The 21,450-nt window shown below is 47.6% G+C and overlaps 7 protein-coding genes across 9 annotated transcripts; 4 read left to right on the top strand and 3 right to left on the bottom strand.

Annotated features, from left to right (window-relative positions):
• On the top strand, positions 1-2,752 carry H257_14357 (hypothetical protein; the record flags this gene model as incomplete). The annotated part of the gene is made up of 4 exons (XM_009842129.1): positions 1-433; positions 1,909-2,165; positions 2,246-2,471; positions 2,625-2,752. The coding sequence occupies 4 exons, from the start codon at positions 1-3 to the stop codon at positions 2,750-2,752; spliced, it is 1,044 nt and encodes a 347-aa protein (XP_009840431.1).
• A 3,017-nt stretch (positions 2,753-5,769) lies between these two features.
• H257_14356 (hypothetical protein) lies at positions 5,770-7,082 on the bottom strand (the record flags this gene model as incomplete). Its single annotated transcript, XM_009842128.1, has 2 exons — positions 5,770-6,545; positions 6,809-7,082. The coding sequence occupies 2 exons, from the start codon at positions 7,080-7,082 to the stop codon at positions 5,770-5,772; spliced, it is 1,050 nt and encodes a 349-aa protein (XP_009840430.1).
• A 763-nt stretch (positions 7,083-7,845) lies between these two features.
• On the top strand, positions 7,846-10,371 carry H257_14355. 2 transcript variants are annotated; one of them, XM_009842126.1, is made up of 5 exons: positions 7,846-7,953; positions 8,014-8,109; positions 8,162-8,392; positions 8,463-8,708; positions 9,743-10,371. In XM_009842126.1, exons 1-5 carry the CDS (start codon positions 7,864-7,866, stop codon positions 10,205-10,207), a joined length of 1,128 nt encoding a protein of 375 aa, XP_009840428.1. In that variant the 5' UTR covers positions 7,846-7,863; the 3' UTR covers positions 10,208-10,371. The 2 variants fall into 2 exon arrangements, with proteins under 2 accessions (XP_009840428.1, XP_009840429.1); XM_009842127.1 differs by having other exon boundaries at positions 8,014-8,392.
• A 1,085-nt stretch (positions 10,372-11,456) lies between these two features.
• On the bottom strand, positions 11,457-13,838 carry H257_14354 (hypothetical protein). The gene is made up of 4 exons (XM_009842125.1): positions 12,449-13,838; positions 12,255-12,380; positions 12,054-12,186; positions 11,457-11,981 (listed from the first exon to the last, which is right to left on the bottom strand). The coding sequence occupies exons 1-4, from the start codon at positions 12,732-12,734 to the stop codon at positions 11,606-11,608; spliced, it is 921 nt and encodes a 306-aa protein (XP_009840427.1). The 5' UTR covers positions 12,735-13,838; the 3' UTR covers positions 11,457-11,605.
• H257_14353 (hypothetical protein) lies at positions 12,720-13,856 on the top strand. The gene has a single exon (XM_009842124.1). The coding sequence runs from the start codon at positions 12,723-12,725 to the stop codon at positions 13,761-13,763; it is 1,041 nt and encodes a 346-aa protein (XP_009840426.1). The 5' UTR covers positions 12,720-12,722; the 3' UTR covers positions 13,764-13,856.
• A 496-nt stretch (positions 13,857-14,352) lies between these two features.
• H257_14352 lies at positions 14,353-18,275 on the bottom strand. Of its 2 annotated transcripts, XM_009842122.1 has the most exons (10): positions 17,687-18,275; positions 17,427-17,528; positions 17,173-17,346; positions 16,266-16,552; positions 16,016-16,105; positions 15,866-15,941; positions 15,647-15,811; positions 14,960-15,154; positions 14,755-14,900; positions 14,353-14,627 (listed from the first exon to the last, which is right to left on the bottom strand). In XM_009842122.1, exons 1-10 carry the CDS (start codon positions 18,263-18,265, stop codon positions 14,414-14,416), a joined length of 2,028 nt encoding a protein of 675 aa, XP_009840424.1. In that variant the 5' UTR covers positions 18,266-18,275; the 3' UTR covers positions 14,353-14,413. The 2 variants fall into 2 exon arrangements, with proteins under 2 accessions (XP_009840424.1, XP_009840425.1); XM_009842123.1 differs by lacking the exons at positions 14,353-14,627; positions 14,755-14,900; positions 14,960-15,154 and having other exon boundaries at positions 15,602-15,811.
• Positions 18,276-18,561: 286 nt separating this feature from the next.
• H257_14351 (hypothetical protein) lies at positions 18,562-20,792 on the top strand. The gene has a single exon (XM_009842121.1). The coding sequence runs from the start codon at positions 18,569-18,571 to the stop codon at positions 20,738-20,740; it is 2,172 nt and encodes a 723-aa protein (XP_009840423.1). The 5' UTR covers positions 18,562-18,568; the 3' UTR covers positions 20,741-20,792.
• Positions 20,793-21,450: the final 658 nt, after the last annotated feature.

Genomic DNA, 21,450 nt, shown 5'->3' with positions numbered 1-21,450 from the left:
ATGCAATGTCCGTACCATGATTGCGACGCGGTCGAAACCATACAGCATGCTCTGATGGCTTGCCCTCGGATCCGGCCACTCTGGGATGTGATTTCAGAGCCATGGCTACAATTTGGGTTGAGGTTTGAATGGACCTACATTCTGGACGTGACGAAAGTTAACCCTGCTCCTGAATGGATCCATGTAGCCCCTATGCTCGTGGTTCTGTGGACGATGCTCACAGCAGGCGTGATGCGGCGTCTCTGGATCTATCGTAACAAGGTCAAATACGAAGGTACTGCTGGTCCCTATGTCCCTGTCATGCTAGAGCTCGTCCTCCTGCAGTGGTCTATGCAAGTCCGTCGGCATCTACAGCTTCCAACGACGCTGGACGACGAGCGAACCCAAATCCAGACCGTCTTGGGCCATTTTGGTCAACATCCCAGTTACCACGGTTTCTGGTCAAAATATCCCCTGCACTTTTCGGTCAATCCGCTACTTTGGCGGTTACCGCTTAGGTGATACCACACTATTTATTGGTATTTAGGAACAAATACTGTACAGCAGTAGAATCACAAGGTTGATAGAACTGTAGGGTTAAAAGTCAAATACACCCCGATGTACAGTGGCTGGTTCTTTTGGAATTGCTGTTAAGCTTAGTGTATACAAAACGAATCTGAGCACAATGAATTATATCCAATGAGCAGCGACCACACCCATTACTACAGGGTTAGGTCGTCGTAGGAGCGGTCAATTAATGAGCTCTCAGAAGTACTAGTAGTGTAGTGTTACAGTACAGTACTGTACTGTACTTCTAGAATTACAAATTCTGACAGAAGTTGTAGATTCTATCATCATCACTCTTGTAACGTTTTTTCCTGTTTACTGTTACGGGCTCTTCCAAGGGCTGAAACGAACGGAGCCAATCAGAATCGTTTCGTCGTACTTTGAAATTACTTTTTCAAAGTACGATGGCGAGTCGTGTTTTGGTCGTGTTTTGGGCATTCCAAGTAGGTTAAAATGATTGGATTTCGTTTTACTTGATCTAAGTATTGGATATTCTACTCGCACTCTGGGGCTGCAGGTCCACGCCGAGCTTGGTCGGAGCCGCCATTAGTGGGCGTGTTCTTGTCAACGGCCCCACCAGGAACAATGAAATCAATCCCACTTTCGCAGGATACCTTTGGGGTCATACCACCGTACCGCTGTAGACGCTACGGCTGCCATGACGATACATATGGTAACAGCGAGCCGTACCGTGTCTTGCTCGCGGCACGGCACGGCTTGACTGCTCTTATATACGAGGAGAGCCTACCGAACATCATGGCGGAGACTTCAAAGCTATAGCTACGCATAGCTATCGTCAATATACATGTTCCTACGAGTCGTATGACGGTAGCGCCGCTAGGGCATGTTGCCACCTGCCGGCAAATTTCGCTGGCGAGCAAGCACATTGGTCTTTATATGAAAATTAGTATCTGAAATTAATATATAAGCATATGCCACTGTGATTGGATAGGTTTGTCCAATCCGCGTGCGCTGAAAACCTCCAAACCGAGCCACACATGTGGAAGCAGAAAACTGGGTTTAAAGTACGACGGTATTAGAGCCTGTTCGGGGAAAATACCGAGACGAAAAACCATGATGGAACGCAATCTGATTGGTGGATTGAAACTGCAATTACCGAGACGCAACCGGAATCCGGATGTGTCTTGGTTGAATTTCGTCTGGTTTGCGATATCGAACAGAGTCCCCCCGTGTCGGTTTGTGGACACCATGGGCCAACCACGACGCATGCGGATTCCGGATACAAGGCACTCACAATTCGTGGTGGACGACGAAAGAGTTTTGATACTAACCGGTAACGGTGATATTCAGAAAGTGTTTGTGATGTCCTCAATGCAATAAAAGGTAACCTTATGGTCCTAGGCAACAACAATGGAACCGGTGGTGTGATCAAGCGCTCAAAGCTCGGCCGCCACCCTGCTGCAGTGAGCGGGAAGACAGCAGCCAAGTGGTCCGACGACTCGGTGACCTGTATGTTTCGACTCAGGTTTGTGAAACTGGCCCACAAGTTTGAAAACGTCAAGAACAATCAAATGCGCCGCGATGCGTATGAATTACTTGCTGCCGAACTCTCCGTGGAGGTGGATCAAGTATTAAGCGCAGAACAAGTTCAAAACAAGGTACAACTTAGTTTAAATGTATATTCTACATATTATTGGATCATCTGGATATAAATATATATATTCCATTATTATTGTAGCTACACGAGTTGAAGAAAAAGTGGCTTAATCCAAAGGTCAAGGCGACTGGCAATGGTTCGGCTGTCCGTACGAAGCCCCAGTACTTCGACATTATGTTTGAGTATTGGGGTACCAAACTTGGTTACTCACACTCGTCGCTGTTGTCGTCCGACCCTGACGTTGATGTCGACAGCGAGGTTTCCACGCTGAGCTTAGACGTCGGTAGCGATTCGGACAGTGTCATGGGTGCAGACTCCGATATCGTTCCCCCGGAGACGAGAAATGCAAAACTATCAACTGTGGTGTCCACGAACATCGAGAAGAAGCTATTCTCTGCGAAAAAGTATTTATATTCATCAATATTGTTGTATCGTTCTGATGTATGTACTTAATTCTTAGGTCGTCAAAATCTCACACGAATCAACCGTCCCACGCTACAGCCCTGCTTCAAGGCCATCAAGCAGTTGGCAATGGGCTTGAAAGCATTGGGTCGTCGTTTGGAAAACAACCTGCCGACGGTGGCATGAGCAACAAGATATTGTTAGCAATTGAAAAACAAACTGAGGCGATGGCAAATCAATCCGATCAAATCACTCAGTTGCTCCAATACATTATTCGCCGTGAATCTAATGTAGATGAAGCTCAACAATAAAACATTTTGATGTAATTCATTATTCATTTTGAACAATGTTTGGGCAATTCTATCTCGCTTGAATCTACCAACGGATCGCAGGACACTTGATGTTTCGACTGGTGTTCGTCCGTGCACATGAGGTTCTGGTTGACAATAAATGTTGCGGTCACGTTCACTGTCTGGTTCGTTGAACAATGGGTCGTGGAGTCGAAGTAATATATTGTGTAGAACCATGCACGCCATGACATTTCGGGAGGTCTGAGTCATTGATTTCTCACTCATCGGAATTTTGAGCATGCGAAACCGTTCTTTAAGCCGGCCAAATGCGCATTCAACAACCATTCGCGTAGTTGAATGTATGTAATTGAAGTGGCGTTGGCACGATGACAATGTCTTGTTTGGCTCCTCGTGTGGAAGGTACGGCACGATGAGCCATGGAAACAATGCATAGCCAGAGTCCCCAATGATGTATGAGCCACTTGGAAAATTAGTTCGGAATGAGTGATTGGTCCCCATGTCTGTTGTAGAATCCATCGTAGTCCTTCGGACGTTGGATTTCAATTAGTGTTCCGTCGATATCCCCCACAATATCCGACATGTTTTGTTTTGAACGGAACCCAAGTTCAACTTGTTGCCACTCCAGATCCGATGTTGGAAGGTGTATCCATGACGATGCCATTCCAGCAAGTACCTCAGCAAAAATGTGCACAATATTCTGGCGCCACGATTTGAACATCCCAAACACAGCCGCAACTTCTCTGTATCCACCTTGGGACCCGAGAAAGTAGACACAACAGCCACCTTTTTTCGTATAAGTGGGATTTGGTGTAATTGTCGAGACTGTTTTGCGCCATTTCCACCCGCAGTAACTCACATAACTCGACAAAGGGCTCTTGATTACAACATAAATTGTCCATAAACCATCGGTCGTACACTGGATCGACTAAGAATGCTTGGAAGTCAATCTCTGTCACGGTCTGCAAATTGTACTTCTCCGTGCGGGTCGCAGATGACATGGCAATGCACACAGCTGCCGCAGCAATGCTTCCAGCCAAATCAGCATACACGTCTCGACGGCCACATGTACCCCCATCAGAACGGTTGCCACACACAACAGTGCCACAATGTAAACAGCCACACACACCACCCCGAGGACAGCCACACACACCACCCGGAGGACAGGCACGAGCTCCACCGTTGCCACAATGTGGGCAGCCACACACAGCACACGGAATACAGCCACACACACCATCAGCAAAACAGCCACACGCACCACCACTCACCATGACAACACCACCAGTAAACCAGAACTCTTCCCTGGACACGAAATGGTCATCCGCACAATTACACCGGATAAAAAATCCGGTTATGATTTCGTCCTGGTTGAATTTTTTGTCTCGGTATTTTCGACAGGCTCTTACTTGGAAGAGCCCCTTACAGACTGGCGAAAACGATGGTGTAACCAGTGGTGGTTACGCTCACTTAGCTTAACCGCCAGCCTCTTGATGCACTCTGGGCACCTGATTACGGTTGACAGTGCGTGGCGCTGTTGGGAGGCAGTCAGAACACCCTGTTCTGCTAGAGAACATCCCCACTGCCCTGTCAGTCAGGTAGCAGCATTCTGCTAGCTGTGTAGGAGGTTTTTGTGCCTTTTAGAGGCTTTTCCTCGGGTAGAAGACAGCGCAGACATTTGTCACGAAACATCACAGATGTCGTGGCCAATAATAGTCTAGTCTGATTGGCTGTTTTTCTCTGCCGTCAGAAGTAATATACTTTCAGTTCTTCCTCCATCCACACACGTGTCTGCTGATGCTGCTTCCTACCCTCTCCACTTTATGGAAAGCCAAAATCGAGGCTTCATGGTTGGCGAAAGCAAAGTCTTCGCAGTCATCCAACTTGTGGGACATTGGCTGTTGTACTGACACGTTTTATATCTCGCACTGCATATGCGATGCCTTGCATTCGGAAACTTCGCGCCGTTGCACTTTGAAAACATAGTTTGTTCCGGATATTTCATTACTTTTGCAATATTTTAGTGCACATGTGCTTGTACTGTACTCGGACGACATGTCGACATACCTGGTATGCGCTTATCGAAAATGGACGAACTTTGATGGGGTTTTTCTCGAGCGGTGTCATACTTACTGCAATACTACTTGTACTAGACTGAGCTAGTCCATGACTAGCTCAGCCTATGCAGCATAGTTAATGCATACACATCTCTCAGGCATGAGGCATCTTACCCGCATGTACAAGCTTGTACTTGGCAACTTCGAAGTTGTCTTTCTATTCAGCTGTTGATTCAGGCGACATGCTCTTGATAGTATTGGTTGTTAATATGAGCAATGCAGAGTTCCGTGACCCGTTGTGCAGTATGCATTGAGAAATCGCTGACCTGCATCGCGCCTTTCCCGCATCTACGTACGCAGGCAAACTCTGCAGGATACAGGTATAACCTTCCACCAGGTCAAATCCAAGACTAACGTGGCCGACCATTGATGTGCCGATTTTTCTTCATTTTCATGTTCGAATATTTCAGTTGTTTTTTCGAATCCTCCCTTGATACATACATTTTTGGATGGATAACGTTGAGCTCCTTCGAATGAGCCCAAAATATATCGATTTAAACAGTTTAGGATTGCACAATTGATTTTTGAAGTTGAGTACTTTACACAGGGCGACCATTGATGTGCCGATTTGTATACTTGAGTTATGTATTGAAAACGAAAGTTTCAACCTATGTCACCAACATATGATTACCATTTTATACTACTCTGGCGCATAATAGTTGTCGCCTCCAAACAACTTCATTAAAGTATAGAACTTGTCCTTTGCACATCTGGATTATTGTATTGAACTCCAAATTTAAATATCGAAGGCGAAAATCACAATTCAATCAGGAGTATTTTATTAAATTACTTGTTCCTGGGAATTCACCATCGCTTCAAAGTACACTTCTTCAGCCAGGGTGTTGTTCAAGTGTATTAGCGCGCTCTCGTAGCTTGTTGCATCCCACTGGACATGGAAGGACGAGAGGTTTGCAATCGAGGCATCCTTCTTCATGTGGGGCAGTTTGTATTCATTGCTACCATTGATCTCAATGGACTTCTCCATCACCTTTTGAAGGGTGACGAAGGTCTTTGCCAGTGTTTCAGTGGGCAACTCAACAAACGATGTTTTTACAGCATCAATAAGCTCCTCGATTGAACGAGTACACTTTTGATACTGCAGGCTTTGAATAGAGTTAAAGAATCCTAAGTCGAGCACATTGAAGTCCGGGCTGTTCGGGGGCTGGTTCACGATTCCAATTCCACCAATTCCGTATGCAATTAACCGGTCCGTCGTTAAACATTTGTGTGGACTGGCATTGTCTTGTTGAATCAACACGGCAGACTCAAGAGCTGCAGACGGAAACTTTGACTTGATAGCAGGAATTACTTGCTCAATACCCATCGTCGAATATACTTTTGCGTCGACGGATTGTGGGGAAACAACAATTGTTCCTTTCGAACGGTTTTTGCTGTTCCGTTTGGCTGGAACAGACTCCACAATAGGCCAAACTCCAATTTTCCCGTCGAACATTTGCTTCCAGTGAAAGTCATAACGCGGGCGGGCCACGGCCGCCAAAAACATCACTTTAGTAATGAAGCGTTTAGATTTGCAGAACCGGGCTGCCAGTTCTCGTCCTCGTACACATAGTATTTTCTTTTTACCTTCGTCAAATTGAACCATTTTTCGTCGATATGAACATATATTTAAAAAAAAAATAGCTTCCATTCGACGAAGGTAAAAGAAAAGACAATGCGTACCGTAGTCGGGCTTAAATGTTGTTGGGTGTCAGGAACGGCTTAATGTAACTTGACCGTGCCTTCAAACGTCCTAAATCAGTACAACCTTGAAACTTCATACTTCTCAAAGATAATAGAATATAGAATCATGGAGGCTTTACCTGGAATTTTCGACGCGATATCGGCAACACCCCTGCTATTGCGTGAGGATGCACGGCCAAGGCTCCAGATACGGGAGATGGACCGCGACTCACACTGAAACTGTTGTGCTATATATAGCATGGCGCCACGGGTTAGCTCGCCTTGGACGCATATCTCCAGAAGAAGCTCGTAGATGCGATGATGTTGCGCGAGGGCCAGGTGCTTCTTCCCACGGACACGAGCAGGTGCGACTGCAGAAGCTACTTTGGGGGAAATGTTGGTTTGCTGGGGCATTGCTTTGACGATAACAAACGATGGACAGTGTTTGATTGATGTCAAATTGAAAACTATTGACGTAGCGGGTCAGATCGACTGCGGACTCAATGACGTGCCAACTTTGGCGCTCAATAACTCTGGAACCAAAGGGGTCCAGAACGATCGCAAATAACCCAATCAAAGAAAAGTGCTTGCGCTTTTGAATGCACCTATCAGCACCAGTTAAATCGTACTTTTAGAAAAATTCCGCCAATGAGAACATGGAGGCGACAACTAATATGCGCCAGAGTAGTAGAGGTTTATACAATTCGAACAGGTATCATGTATAGAAGTACTTTTAATCACAAATGTTAGGGTCATTAGCATGAATATATATACAAATATATATACAGTATACAGGTATCATTTGTCTAGAGGTTGAATTAAAAATCGATTTAAGGTTTGATTGGATGAATAAGTCGGCACATCAATGGTCGGCCACGTTAAAGGGGCTCGTCTTTAGAGGTTATATTATTTCACATGTTTTTTATACTTTAGAGGTAGGTTAAAGGTCCTTTACCTCCGGATATGATGTTAGAGGTTATATTATTTCACACGTTTTTTATACTTTAGAGGTAGGTTAAAGTGGCCAAATTCAATTCGCTCATGCAAAATACCCCTAACGTTAACTGTAAATGACTATTTCTTGACCAATCCCTAAGCTATTCATTATTAAAGGACTTGCATTTCATATTAGTATAAAAGTACACAGGATATACGATGTAGAAGGCATTCCAGTTCTGCCTTCGATCCAGTCGGGATGAAGGTTATCCTCGTGGCATACTTGGTGGCATCTCTCCTACTGTCATGTGTCGCCGTTAAGCGCCATACGAACAATTGGGCGGTGGTGGTACGTGCATGTGTCACTCGTCCTCCCGAGCTGTGCAAACGATGATGACGCCAGGAGTAGGTGGACGCATCGCGTTTTTGGTTCAACTATCGTCACATCACAAACGCCCTGTCGTTGTACCATTCTGTGAAGCGACTCGGGATCCCCGACAGCCAGGTTCGATGTCACACATGTTGTCGCATCAGCCCTCTTCACGCGCGATCCGTAGATCATCCTCATGCTGGCGGACCAAATGCCATGCAATGCCCGCAACTGCTTTCCTGGCAAAGTGTTTGACAGCAACACACACACGACCAACCTATATGGCGACGACGTCGAGGTCGACTACCGAGGGGCCGAAGTGACTGTGGCCAACTTCATCAAGGTCCTCACCGGTCGGCACGAGCCCGGGACGCCCGCCAGCCGCCGCCTCGATTCGGACGAAGACAGCAATGTGTTTGTGCGTCGTCGATTCGAGTTGTTCTTCTAACGAGCGACGTGTTCTTCTAACGAGCGAGCGTTGTGTACAGGTCTTTATGACAGGGCACGGCGGCGACGGGTTTCTCAAGTTCCAAGACGCCGAAGAACTGTCGAGCCATGACATAGCGCAAGCCGTCCAGGAAATGCACGTGAAAGGCCGATACAACGAGCTCTTTTACATGGTCGACACGTGTCAAGCAGGATCGCTCGCCACGCAATTGTACTCGCCCAACGTCGTCACCATAGGCAGCGCCCGGACGGGTGAAAACTCGTACGCGTACCATACCGACTTTGAGGTATTTATTGTCGTTTTACCCAAAATGTAGGGCTTTTGTGCGAAATCGCCAAATCTACTATCGATCGATTCTTTGTACTGAAATTTGTATGTGAAAACGTGTCCTGTGGTGCTTGGTATCACACTAATTGAAGTCACACACTAATTCGACATTGATGTTGATTTTTTTCTGCAATCTGATTGGCTCAATCCTTTTCTATCGATACATTCTTCTGTACATATGTTGGTTGTGTGTCGATTCATTCATTCTCCATGTCGCTCCAGTTTAGAATAAACATATATTGTCGATTTGATATACAAATTTGGGGAGGGGGTGCAATCGAATCGCGCCGACCAAATAGATCCACAATCGATCTGATTGGTTGAATTTCATTGAGAAGGTTTTGATTGGCTAATAATTTTGAGCTCATCTGAGGTAGCCAATCAAATCGATTTAAATTCCAACGAGAAACCACAACACGAAATTTCATTCGAAAGCACAATATATACAGTATCACATGTTCATTGTCTCTATGTTGTAGTACTGGCTTTTTTATGTCATGCATTGATATTGTACTATCCTCACACTATCATTTGTGTTGTCGGACTCGAAATTTCCATGTGTAGTACAGAGCGTTTCGACATCGTAATTAGCGAGATTGGTCACACTAATTTTGCTCATTTTTGCCAGTTACAACATGCCTACCGTATTTGTCGTTGATCTGTACCATGAAATATAAAACGCGAGTATTATTATAAAATTCAATATATAATCTCGAATCCATTGTACAATTCATATATTTAAAACATCAATTCTTCAAATTTCATCGTGCAATGGTACGCCTAATGCGGTAGAGCGACGTTAATATAGTGTAAACTGTACTGTACTACTGTACTATCTCTCTCCATTCTATTGTATGTGTTTGTGTACCCATAAGTTGGACGTTTGGATGTTGTTAGCATATTCCCATTTAACACAGTAATTCAAGGCATACCGTCCTTCGATATGGATTTGTTTGTTTTCTTTGTACAATCTGATTGGTTCACACGCTACAGGTGGGGCTATCGCTAATCGATCGGTTCACGTACGCCACGCTCGATTACATGCAATCAATGCAAGGCCACAAGGACAAACCGACGACGCTGGGCCACTTGTTCGACTCGTATGACCCGCAGATGCTCTACTCGAACCCCGACAGCCGCACCGAGCTGTTGGGGCGGTCGATTTACGAGATTCCCATCACAGACTTTTTGGGGTCGGTTCTGCAAATTCAGCTGTCGCGGGACGAGTACCCCCAACCAAACGACGTTTTCACGACAACGGGGAAACATGCGACGACGTTGTACGCGCATTTGTATCGCTTGGAACGGCCGACGGTTCGAACGGACGACGCAGCGGCATCGGTGTCGTCGCCACAAGGTATCCCCAAGGCGGATCCGGTCGAAGTCGCCGCGTGTGTCGCGGGGCTTGGAGTCGTGCTGTATGCGATCACGAAATTGCCATTTGCCCAGTCGATTTAACAACCCCGCAATGATGGTGAACAGCGTCACACATCCCAAGGAATAATATTGTGTGTTTTACTCAAAATTTCGTCCCGCGATTGGTTGAATCAACCGCCGAATAATCACTGGACCTTCGAAATTTCATATAAAACTGAGTTTAAGAGGTACCTTTGTGGCTGCAATGCATCAATCAATCTTTTTAGCCAATCATATTGCAACCGCCATGCTTTGCAGCCAATCATACTCCTTTGCTCGATTAGTTGGGCCAATTCGGCATTGGCTCGTATGTCAACTGTTGCGAGGAGCCATGTCGAGTGCCACTACCACCAGACACGACATTCGTGCACATTGCGTGTGGCATGAATCACTCCGCCGGCGTCGTGGATTCAGGGGCTGTCTACACGTGGGGGTGGGGGGAGCAAGGGCGTCTGGGCGATTTTATCAATCCCCCAAAACAGGCAAATTTGGCTGAAAACCACAATATTACGTAGTATAAAAAAGCAAGAATTCGCTATGAACCGATACTGACTTTTCCCACGGGCCATGTTCGATACTAACAGTAAGAAGTTTTTATAAAGTACTAGTAAAGTAGCCGTCGAATCGAATCACGAATCGACCCTAACGTTATATATAGTAGGCGAAGTCCGCCCGTATTTTCATCTTTGATTGGCACTTACAGAAAGGACAAGAATATTCAGCCAATCAGAACTTCCAGCGCGATTGAACATTGCTTAGAAAGCCACGCGAAAATTGGTAGTTTATAGCATAAATTCGGTACGAATTTTTCCGGACTCCGCCAATCGTCGCCATGGGGATATTTGATTGGTTATTCTGAACTTGTTTTGATATTCGCTACAATATTACTATTTTTCTTTTCTATGTCCTTTCTGTGGATTATTTGTTGGCCAATCCATATTTGAATAGTAGTAGTATCAAGGTACTACACTATTGAAGGAAATTCGCAATATTACTATCAAGGTTCTACTGTATTGTAGGTCTGTCTGGATCAGGCACGACCGACATAAGTGGCTCGAAATACATGAGCTTTGATCCATTTTCAATGAAATTGGGCAATATAAAAAAAACTGCGAATCGGAGTAGTATTCTATGTACCTGTATTATAAGTATTATAAGTAGAGTTCCAAGTACAGGACCATGAGTCAGTGTAGGGAGTCCTTGATCATGTACTGGTATGCTGTATGGACCACATTTGACCAAGTGACTCGTCCCGCGCTTACACTTCCAATTGATTGCCACAAGCCAGCCATCATATACTAGTATCTAGCATTCTCTTCCGTTCAATTCAGCTGGTACTAGTAACTACTACTCGTACTACGAGTAACATTAGCATACTACTAGTAACTACGATTCCATACCACGAACTATTAACTAGTATACTACATGTCGACCGAGTAGTTAGACCTGCCACCGATGGGGACAGCGCGAGCACATGACGACGATGCACACGCGGTCAGCCCGCGCCTTCCTCCGTCCCTGGCAGTGCTGGGTCTTGTTGCTTCCGCACGAAGGACACGTGAACATGTCTGTCTCGAGCATCCCCTGCAAGTGCCGCACATGCCGCGTGACTTGGGCCGTGCGGTCCTTGATCCATTCCTTGCGCTGCTCCACGAGATGGGGATTCGCCATGTCCTTCGACGTCAAGCGCGCCAGTGCCGACGGAGACACGTCCCCTCGAAGCACTCGAAGGCGAAGCATGTCGTTCTTGCAGTCGCGCAAGTTGAACAGCAGCATCCGTGCTTGTTCGCGGTATCGCTTGGTCAGCGAGTACTTCCTAGGAAGATCATTGGTGTCGTAGAACGAGGAGTAGTAGGTGACGGGTGGATACTAGTAGTAGTAGTACTACCACACGTTGTGGTGGGCGTGGAGTTGACTTTCGATGGCGATGGCGAGCCATCGACACGTCCCGGCGGCGTAGTCGTCGGACGCGTACAGATGAAACACATGCTCCAATCTCTTCTCCACCTTTCCGCGAGCCACTACATCGTCATGCTGTGGTCATGCACCACTAACTACTACATATCCGTGTGCTGTTGAAGTGTGTTACCTTCGACGGCGGCAACGCTCCATGCCTTGCATACCCGGCCACTCACCGTCACGAACGTGAACAACGTGAGCAACACGTCGTGGGGAAAGTCAATCGCAACACGTGCTGTCTTTGGCTTCTTCTCGACTGCATACACCAAAACCATCAGAGCCATCAGAGTCACATACATGCAACGGCCTTCAGCTGGTCCATACCTTGGAGGTCCAGCTCGCGTTCCATTTCGTTGACCCAATTGTCGTCATCGTCGTCGTCGGATGCGAACTTGATTTCATGGTCGACATGCATCGAGTCAGCACCGCGCTTCATGCTTGGTTCCATGGCGGTCCTGCTGCGAGGTATGGCAAGTCCCGTGAGATGGACTGCCATGAAGTTGGCGTCAGATCTGTGATTGCGATAAAAACAGCCAATCAGCGTGCGGAGGCAACAGCCAATCATAGTCGAGAATGGCGTTTTATACTGTGAATTGCGATGATGATGCATCGGTTGGGATGGTCGTCGCCGAGGAGGCTCCTGCCATGGGCTGCGTGGGACACAGCGAGGTACCTGTCGACGGCACCAAAACGCTTGTCATGGGACACGACGTTGGCGGCGTTGAAAGCGTTCAGCGAGCAACATGGACATGTCCAAGTGCCCCAGGCGTTCGTCGTCGACGCAGATCACAGCAATGTGTGGCCTGCAGAAACAAAGGGGGTCAAGTTGGGTCGAATCGTGAATCGGTTGCGCATCGCGTGGAAGAAGAATGCGCTGACGGAGGCACAGCAGATGGACTTGACCGCGCTAGGGTTCGACCGCGGCGTGCGGATGACATGGAACGACAAGCTCGCCGCGCTCAAGCGCTACCGCGACTTGCATGGCCACACGAACGTTCCGACATCGTTTGAAGTTCCGACGAACGACCCGCAATGGCCGGCCCCTTTCGCCGGTCTGGCCCTTGGCAGTGCCGTCAAGGGCTTGCGCTTCCACCAAGCCGCCCTCCCAACCTCTCGGCGGCGTGCATTAGACGAGTTAGGGTTTGTCTGGTCGGCATGGGACCAGTCGTGGCAGAAACGAGTGCTCGCGTTGAAAACATACCGAGATTTGTATGGCAACTTGGACGTTTCTCCTGATTTCAATGTCCCAGTGGACGACAACCGATGGCCTCGGGAAGTGTGGGGCATGAAGCTGCACGACGCCGTGCGCAACATCCGAAGTCGGTCGCATCGGCTCAACTTTGAGCAGCTCGACGAGCTTGAAAGCCTCGGGTTTCTGTGGGACAAAGTGGGGCAAACGTTTGCATGCCGCGCCGACGCGTGGAAAGTGTACCGTACCGTGTACAAGTCCAAGGACGTGCCGGCAGAGTTTGTCGTGCCGACCAATCACAAGGTTTGGCCCATACGGATGTGGGGTTTGCCCCTCGGCCGCGTCGTGCACTCGATCCGGTCGAAACCGTCGAGGCTGACGCTGCAACAACTGGCGTACTTGCATAACCTGGGCTTGTTGCCAAAGGACCTGATCAATGTCATTGGGTAATGAATGCATATTCAACCCTAAATCGGCACACAATCGACCAATTAAAACACAAATCACGTGGCCAATCAAATCCACTCTTCGACCAATCCAACATTGAATTAGTAGTGTCAGTCACATTGGACTATTTATTCATAACGTTACACAAAAGTAAGTACGGACGTTTTTGCGGCTAATTTCGAAAAATATCTGGACAATAAATCTACTAAATGTACAACGTGTACCTGTCTTATGTACTGTTGAGCGTCGACTAACAGGCATAACTATTGTCCTTTTACTCAATATTTGGACTACTTTTGTGCTGATTCTTTGCCAAATCGATCGATTCTTTGTACTGAATTTTGCATGTAAAGATCGTCCAGTATCACACTACTTTCAATCACACACTAATTCGATGTTGAATTATTCGAAGAGTGGATTTGATTGGCTAGTTGATTCGTGATCTGGGTTTTGATTGGTCGTATATCGATTGTCTGTCGATTTGGTGATTCTGCTCATTCGATTGACCACCCAAATACCACTCCAATTTCGAATCGAATGAACAATATGATTTCTGCTTTTCTCCTCGGACATTGAACAAACCACACAATAATAACCAGCCAAGTACTATTAGTAATATATACTACTAGTAATACTACTGTATCCCTAGTGTGTTACTGTTTCAATTTCGGAACAAGGTGGAGTTTGGACTGGTCCCACAATCGAACGAGGCTCTGCACGACAGACAGCTCCTTCAACTCGTCCGCATATGCGTACCCGACGCCGGCGGCGACGGCGGCCACTGCCACGAGGCCGCCGTAGAAGAGGCGGTCGTTGCGCTTCTTGGCCGCCGCCTTTTGCATCGTAAACGGCACCGCGCCATCATGGCTATTAAAGTCATTTCGAGGGATGGTAAAATTAGGTAAAGCAGGTTGATCAAGATGGCTAAATATAGGATATCTATGGTATATATATATATATATATATATATATATATATATATGTTGGGGCGTACGGGTGCAGAGTGCGATGGACGAGCGCTTGGTAGAGCAAGTCAAAGCCGGATTGGGAGCTCAGGCAGATGCGAAGAGGCGCGTGGAGTTTCAACGACGCACAGTGTCGCATACACTTGTCCAATGCTAGCAGCGACGTGGTTTCTTCCTATCTGGCTGTTTAGAATATATATATATATATTAATATATAGATAGATTAGAGTGTACCTCGACAGGTGTGGGTGTAGAATACGCATATACACAAGGCACGGCGTCCGATACCACTGCTTGCAGCTTGAAAATGTACTCGAACGAGTCGGGCTCTGTGCCGTCAAATAGGTAGCACACCATGTCCACGTGAATACTAGTCGCGATGGCCTCCACCATCTCATACTCCACGACCCCTTCCGACACTTCAGAGATCTAGCGATTGATAAAGGTTATATATATATATATATATATATGTGGATTGCCAGATAGAAATACAAACACACCGATATCCCTGCCCACGTTATAGTGGACAACAAACATAGCATCTTGAGCATGCCATAACTCATATAGACTGTACCAACTAGTACAACAAATAGAGTAGGCAGTAATAACTCATGGAAACTGCACCAACTATTGGAGTACTAGTATGCTCCAACTAATGCAAAAATGCACCAACTAAACATACTAATGGAGACTGCAATCACTAAGGAAGAATATAACCACACGAATAAATTGCCCATCTATCAGACTATCGGCACACCATATAGAGTCACGAGCGAGTGGAGAATGCACCAACTAACAGTTATTACCAACTAAATCACCAACTAACAATAAGCACCAACTAACAGTAGTCACCAACTAAATCACCAACTAACAGTTATCACCAACTAACAGTTATCACCAACTAATCTCGAAACGACGTACAATGAGCGTGCGTTGTGCGCCAGTTTCCTTGTCCACGACAGTGTGCACATTATGCAGCAAATGGGCGTACGCGTCGGCGGGTTTGGCGTCTCGCTCTGGGTATGACACGGCCAGGGGCTCGGGCGACAGGAACGAGTAGCTCGTAAATGCGTTCGTGAGCAACGTCTACAGCAACTGGTTACAGAAATATATCGATTTATATGGACAGATACAACGAACTTTGCCACAGCCGGGCGGACCAAACAGCAAACAGCGGATGACTTTGGCGCTGGCGCGGCTGTGCCGACTGCGGCGCCTACAACCCAATCCCCAATAATAAATATATATATAGGAACGATGATATATATATATATAGTCGAAGACGCTTACACGTCCACGGCAGTGAGTGCCTTGGTGTCGACCAACCCCAAATAATATAGCTGTTCCAGCGCCCGCAGCGGTCGTATCGCCATTTCCAAACTATAAAGAATTATATCAACCAAAAATAATATAATTATATTCACATTTGGACATATACTATGTACTATCTCGTCGTTGATTTGTTTGCCTATATATCTGTATATATATATATATAGTAACACACGATATACATCAAACATCAACCCAGTCGTCAGACTACCTCCACAGCGCCAGCCACGCCGACACATCCAACGACGCATGAGGTTCCTCCAGCGGCAAACTCGTCCACGTCGGCCGCTTTGGCGGCGGCACAATGGCAAATATGCCGTCGATAGATGCTTGGGTTAGAGGGGCGAACTGCGTGAAGACTGCCGTCAAGAACTGGATGGCCGCGGCGCTGAGCTCGCACATTTCATACTGCGCTGCGTTCGAGTCCCGAGGAACGTCCATGAGGTCGTGCGGAAGTTCCAGCTCCAGCGTGTCCGAGTACCCGATCGTGCGCAGCACCTAATTGCAGCACAAATATATATATATATTGTGCTTTTGACTGAACTTTGGACTTCGCAGTCGAAACTTCAAAGCGATTTCGAATGTATTTTCCATGTTTTCCCCGACTGATTTTACCCAATCCGAAGCGACAGGGCACGAGACTGGTAAAATCTCTGGAATGGAGTGATGTGATTGGCTTAAGGCATTCATAATCTCTTTGTTTAGGCTATTCGATTCGCCTCCCCAGTCCAATTTAGTGTTGAATACACAATATAGGAGAAGAATATACAAGCATCGGCACAAATAATATATCTGGGTGTGAATATAAAATAGGAAAAAAAGCATCGCCGACAAAAGAATCTAGCCAATCCGCGTCAAGACATTATTTTTTCCAACCAATCAGCATCGTCGATGGAATCACCACGACTTGGTGTGTGTCAATTCAATCAGGAAGTATACTAGGGTATAATTGGATTATAGAATATTGCATCCAACATGGGATGGGTCGATCGATATATTTGGACAATTCACGATAAAAAGTCCACAATGTCGGGTAGATCCCAGGGATAATTAAAAAATTAAAGACGACAACTACCATCAGATATATATATATATATATATTTCCCAAACTGTCTTACCTGCCAACAATGCTCAGGCTTATTTTTCTCAATTGCAAGCTCCGACAAGTAGGCAAACCCGTCAAAGCGGAGTCCTCGGGTATCGGTAGCTACCCCATCTGCTTTCACTAACGCCACTAGCTCCAACAGCGCATCCATGTCTTCTGGCTTCATTCGTGTTTTAAAGCAAACGTTCTAGGCAGAAATATATATTAATTATTATTACGATTAAAAAAATATAATATTCAATGACATGGCAAAGTCGTTGTTCGTACTTGGTATTCGTGCAGTTCGTCGCGACTGATCACACCGTCCCGGTCCACGTCAAAGAGGCGAAAAATACGCTTCAGCGCCGTGATAAATTTGGGTTGCAATTGCTATGGATAGCATAATATAATTTAAAAAAATAGATTTATATATTTTTTTAATTTTTCAAAATCAGACGATTGTGTGGGCACCTCATATATATATATATATATACTGGAGGGGATTATCGTAGACGAATCGATATATATATATATAGATGCATGCTTACCTTCTTTTCTGCGTCGTACAGCGGCGCCATAGGGTACAGCACCGCCTTTTGCGCCAATCCAAACGTTTTCTTGACGTTGATTAACGTTCGCGCCGAGCACTCCAAGCTATGGACGATGAACTTGTAGTTGCGGAGCACGGATTGCACGCGGGAGATCTCGGAGCCTCCCGGGAGCAGGTCGCACTTGTTGCCCACGAGCACCACCGGCATCACCTTGGTCACCTTGAGTAGGTCCAGCCAATACCCGAGCCGCTGAGACGAGATGGACCGGGACACGTCGAACACGACGATGGCTGCGTCGCTGCGGTTCATGGTCTTGATCACTTCCATCACGTCGTTGGACGAGGAACTAGTGTCGTGCAGCGAAATGGCCACGTTCTCGCGCGTGTCCTCGGTGGGGATGACAATGTCATGCAAGACACTCGGCACGCGCTCGCTGGCTTGCTGCGACACCAGGGCGGATATGAGGGAGGACTTGCCTACCTTCTCTTCGCCCAAGACCATGATGCGGATGGTCCGCTGCTTGTTCATGCTCGTCGCATTTGTCACCGAGTCGTCATGCAGTTGAGTCATCGCCATTGACAACAACGAACGCAATTAATTTGGGGTGTTGGTCAACCGGTTCGATCCGGATAATGCAATTCCTCGAATCATCCAATCAAATGGCAATTTGAACCAATCGTATCGTAACAATCAACTTCAACCTTAGATATTTTAGATATTTCGAACGACCTCAAATTGTCAAAATATGCGTCGGTGGGCTGATCAATTTTTGACAATTTCGTCCAAAAGAAAGCAAAAATTGGTCAATATAGTCTTCGAATCAGTGTCGAACGCGACGACGACGACGACGCGTTATTGTTCGATGGGTCATTCGAAAACATGACGTCAAAGGGCCATGCCAACCTGACGCTTCGGCACATGAAAGGACATGCCAAATCGGCGTATACCCTGACGGATGCCGTCAGCTCCGCCCTCCGGCTCACTGTGATCGGGATGGTCGTGGCCGTGTTCGCTGCCTTCTTGCTCTTGGTAGGCGCAGAGGTGGCCACGTTGTCGAGCCCTGGCGTGGCTGCTGCGCATCCGATGCTCGACGACACAACGCGACTATGCACATCCATCATGCTATGCGCAGCACCGTTCACCGCCGTGCTCATGTTGGCCACCAGCAGCCACGTCTGGGCGGCGAAGAACTTGGCTCTGGGTCACTTCAAGACGGTTGCTGCGTATCAAGTGGCGGGGTGGCTCTGCTACGGCGCGGTTCTATTCGCACACACATCATCCTGTACCAACGTCGGAGGGCTCAACCTGCCAATCCTATGCACCCCAGTGTCGAAGGCGACGATGGGGTTCATGGCAGAACTCTTCATCGTGTCGTCGCTACTAGCGCTGGAAACACTACGTCATTCGCCGATCCTTAGCCCCCGCACGGCAGCCAATAAGGCGCACCTGTTCACACACAACTACATGAACTTGTTGGCAGTGGTGGGGGCGCTCGTGTTGGCGCTGAGTGCGGAACGCGTCGAGTTTGCCGACAACTTCTCAACGAACGCAGCCGTGGGATCGGTGTGTCTGTGCATTGCCGCCGTGACCAGTACCTACGGCCTGGGTGGCCTTTTGGTCAGTGACAGCTGGAAGTTCTGGCAGCCGTTCTCCGGGGGCGTAGTGTTTGTGATGGTGCAGTTCGTGTCGTGGTCGTGCTTTACGACGGGTATCATCCTGCAAGCCGTCTTCTTTTTGTCGATCGTAGTTGTGGAAGTCGAACTATTCGTGGGTGTTATGGGGGTCGCAGGTGTCCTCTGTGTGGCGTCCCAAGTCGGCATGATCGTCAGCTTGTTCGTGTACCAGCCAACGACTACAACCACTACAACGACGCATCGATGGCATTTCTTGGCATTGTATCACATGGAAGGGCTATTTCCGACACTGATGGTCAACTTGCCGCCGCTGGCATTCACGCCGTACGCGCTGCCTTGGATGTTCGTTCCATCGTTCACATGGACAGACGTTGGCATCTACTTTGTCGTGCATGTAAGTGTGCAAACCATCATTTCCATCTCCTTGTCCCACCTCCTGCAAGTATACTACAAGAAAACTTCCAGTGGGGCCACCAGCCCGCCTCTCTACGTGGCACTTCCGCTCGTGTTTTCGACGCTGCCTTTGGTTTCAGTTGTCGTCCACGCGTACGTTGACCACCCCGCCGCCGCCGCGACCGTGGGGTTTGCAATCCCTTGGTATGTTTACACGTACAAAACCATGAACGGCATGCCGGCGCAAACGGGAAGCCGACAGGATAAATCCCTCCAGAAAGCGTACAGCGCCATGATAGAGGCCACGGCGCGGTACTTTTCCCTGCATTTGGTGCGCACGGAACCCCTAAGTCCGTCCCACACGTACATCTTTGGGTTCCATCCCCACGGGATCATCCCCATGACGGTGATGTGGCTCCAATTCACTGACCAGTGGCGAGAGCTGTTTCCAAACGTGTTTGCGTGTCCGTTGAGCGCGAGTGTCGTGCACTACTTTCCCGGCATCCGCGACGTCATCCAGGTCCTGGGGGCTCGTGAGGTGACGCGCACGACATTTTCCGACGCGCTCAAGAGTCACCAGTCTATTTTTGTTGTGCCGGGGGGGCAGGCGGAGCTGGTGGCATCGCAGTCCCGGCAGCGCCAGGTGCGCGTGTTCACTGGCCACAAGGGGTTTGTTCGGATGGCCTTGGAGCATGGCGTGTCCTTGGTTCCGGTGCTCAGCTTCAAAGAGGGCGAAATCCTGGACAACGTCCGGTGGCCCGCCCTCCAGCGGTGGTTCATCAAGCACTTTGCGTTCCCGTGTCCGTACTTCCCCCACGGATGGTCCGGCCTACCGATTCCGAATCGCGTGCCGCTGATGATCGCCATTGGCGCCCCCATCGCAGTCGAGAAAGTGATCAAACCAACGACGGACCAAGTGGATGCCCTGCACACGATCTACTTTGACCGACTGAAGGATCTGTTTACCCAGCACAAGGACGCTGCTGGCTGCGCTGACTACGACCTCGTGTACATTGCCAATTAACGTAACAATAACAAGTTGTTTACAAGGCGTGACCTCCGTTACGATGTTGAAGTCTTTTGAACAGTGGACGTGACAGAAGTTAAATCACCGTTTCGGCTTTGGTCTTGCTTTTGGCATAGCATTCTGATCGAAAACACGACCTTCGTCCGTCGCTCAGTCGTTCTGTCGAGGCCACGTTGGGTCACCACTGTATATGGACCTCTCCTCCATCTGACGAAGGAGTTGGACGTCGCGCAAAGATACAGGAACAAAGAAGCCACGAGAATCCTGGGGTCTCTTGTGAGCTTACTGTCTATCCATCATCTCGCGTTTACAGTACGTACATGATAATCTACTGTCAAAATGAGTGTGAACTTTGGAATCAAGAAGGTTCTGCAGAGCAGGAGCACTTCAAGCACCGGGTCATTCTCAAACGCAAGCACCAGGAGACCAGCACGCCCAAAGTGATTGAAAAGGCGGATGTCCAAGGCAAAGCACCGAGGAAGTCCCTAACCTCCAGCTGTGCATATTTTGCTAGTGGAAATATAGCGGACTCGCACAAACTTTGCGCACATGGTGTGGCTTGTGTTCGTCTCCTTTTGATATGCCGTAATGTGTGTATATTGTGTGTACAGTTTTCTTGATATAAACATGTATATATAAATACTCCTATTGAAACTCGAATGTCTGGGGAAGAGATGAGTATATATGGCCAACGAATATATATATAT

This window comes from Aphanomyces astaci, assembly GCF_000520075.1.
Source record: "Aphanomyces astaci strain APO3 unplaced genomic scaffold supercont1.57, whole genome shotgun sequence".
NCBI classification, from domain to species: domain Eukaryota; phylum Oomycota; class Saprolegniomycetes; order Saprolegniales; family Verrucalvaceae; genus Aphanomyces; species Aphanomyces astaci.
Note: the sequence above shows the minus strand (reverse complement) of the source record. Positions and strands in the feature narration are given on the sequence as shown.

Coding starts and splice junctions, on each gene's coding strand:
- H257_14352 (XM_009842122.1), bottom strand. CDS start 18,265: ATGGCGATGACTCAACTGCATGACGACTCGGTGACAAATGCGACGAGC. Junction 16,553..17,172: donor AGCCTGAGCATTGTTGGCAG/GTAAGACAGTTT, acceptor TGCTGCAATTAG/GTGCTGCGCACGATCGGGTA. Junction 15,155..15,646: donor GCGCACAACGCACGCTCATT/GTACGTCGTTTC, acceptor ATCAATCGCTAG/ATCTCTGAAGTGTCGGAAGG.
- H257_14353 (XM_009842124.1), top strand. CDS start 12,723: ATGATGATGCATCGGTTGGGATGGTCGTCGCCGAGGAGGCTCCTGCCA.
- H257_14351 (XM_009842121.1), top strand. CDS start 18,569: ATGACGTCAAAGGGCCATGCCAACCTGACGCTTCGGCACATGAAAGGA.
- H257_14355 (XM_009842126.1), top strand. CDS start 7,864: ATGAAGGTTATCCTCGTGGCATACTTGGTGGCATCTCTCCTACTGTCA. Junction 8,110..8,161: donor TCGGGATCCCCGACAGCCAG/GTTCGATGTCAC, acceptor CGCGATCCGTAG/ATCATCCTCATGCTGGCGGA. Junction 8,393..8,462: donor ACGAAGACAGCAATGTGTTT/GTGCGTCGTCGA, acceptor CGTTGTGTACAG/GTCTTTATGACAGGGCACGG.
- H257_14354 (XM_009842125.1), bottom strand. CDS start 12,734: ATGCATCATCATCGCAATTCACAGTATAAAACGCCATTCTCGACTATG. Junction 12,381..12,448: donor ACGCGAGCTGGACCTCCAAG/GTATGGACCAGC, acceptor TGGTGTATGCAG/TCGAGAAGAAGCCAAAGACA. Junction 11,982..12,053: donor CACGCCCACCACAACGTGTG/GTAGTACTACTA, acceptor TGATCTTCCTAG/GAAGTACTCGCTGACCAAGC.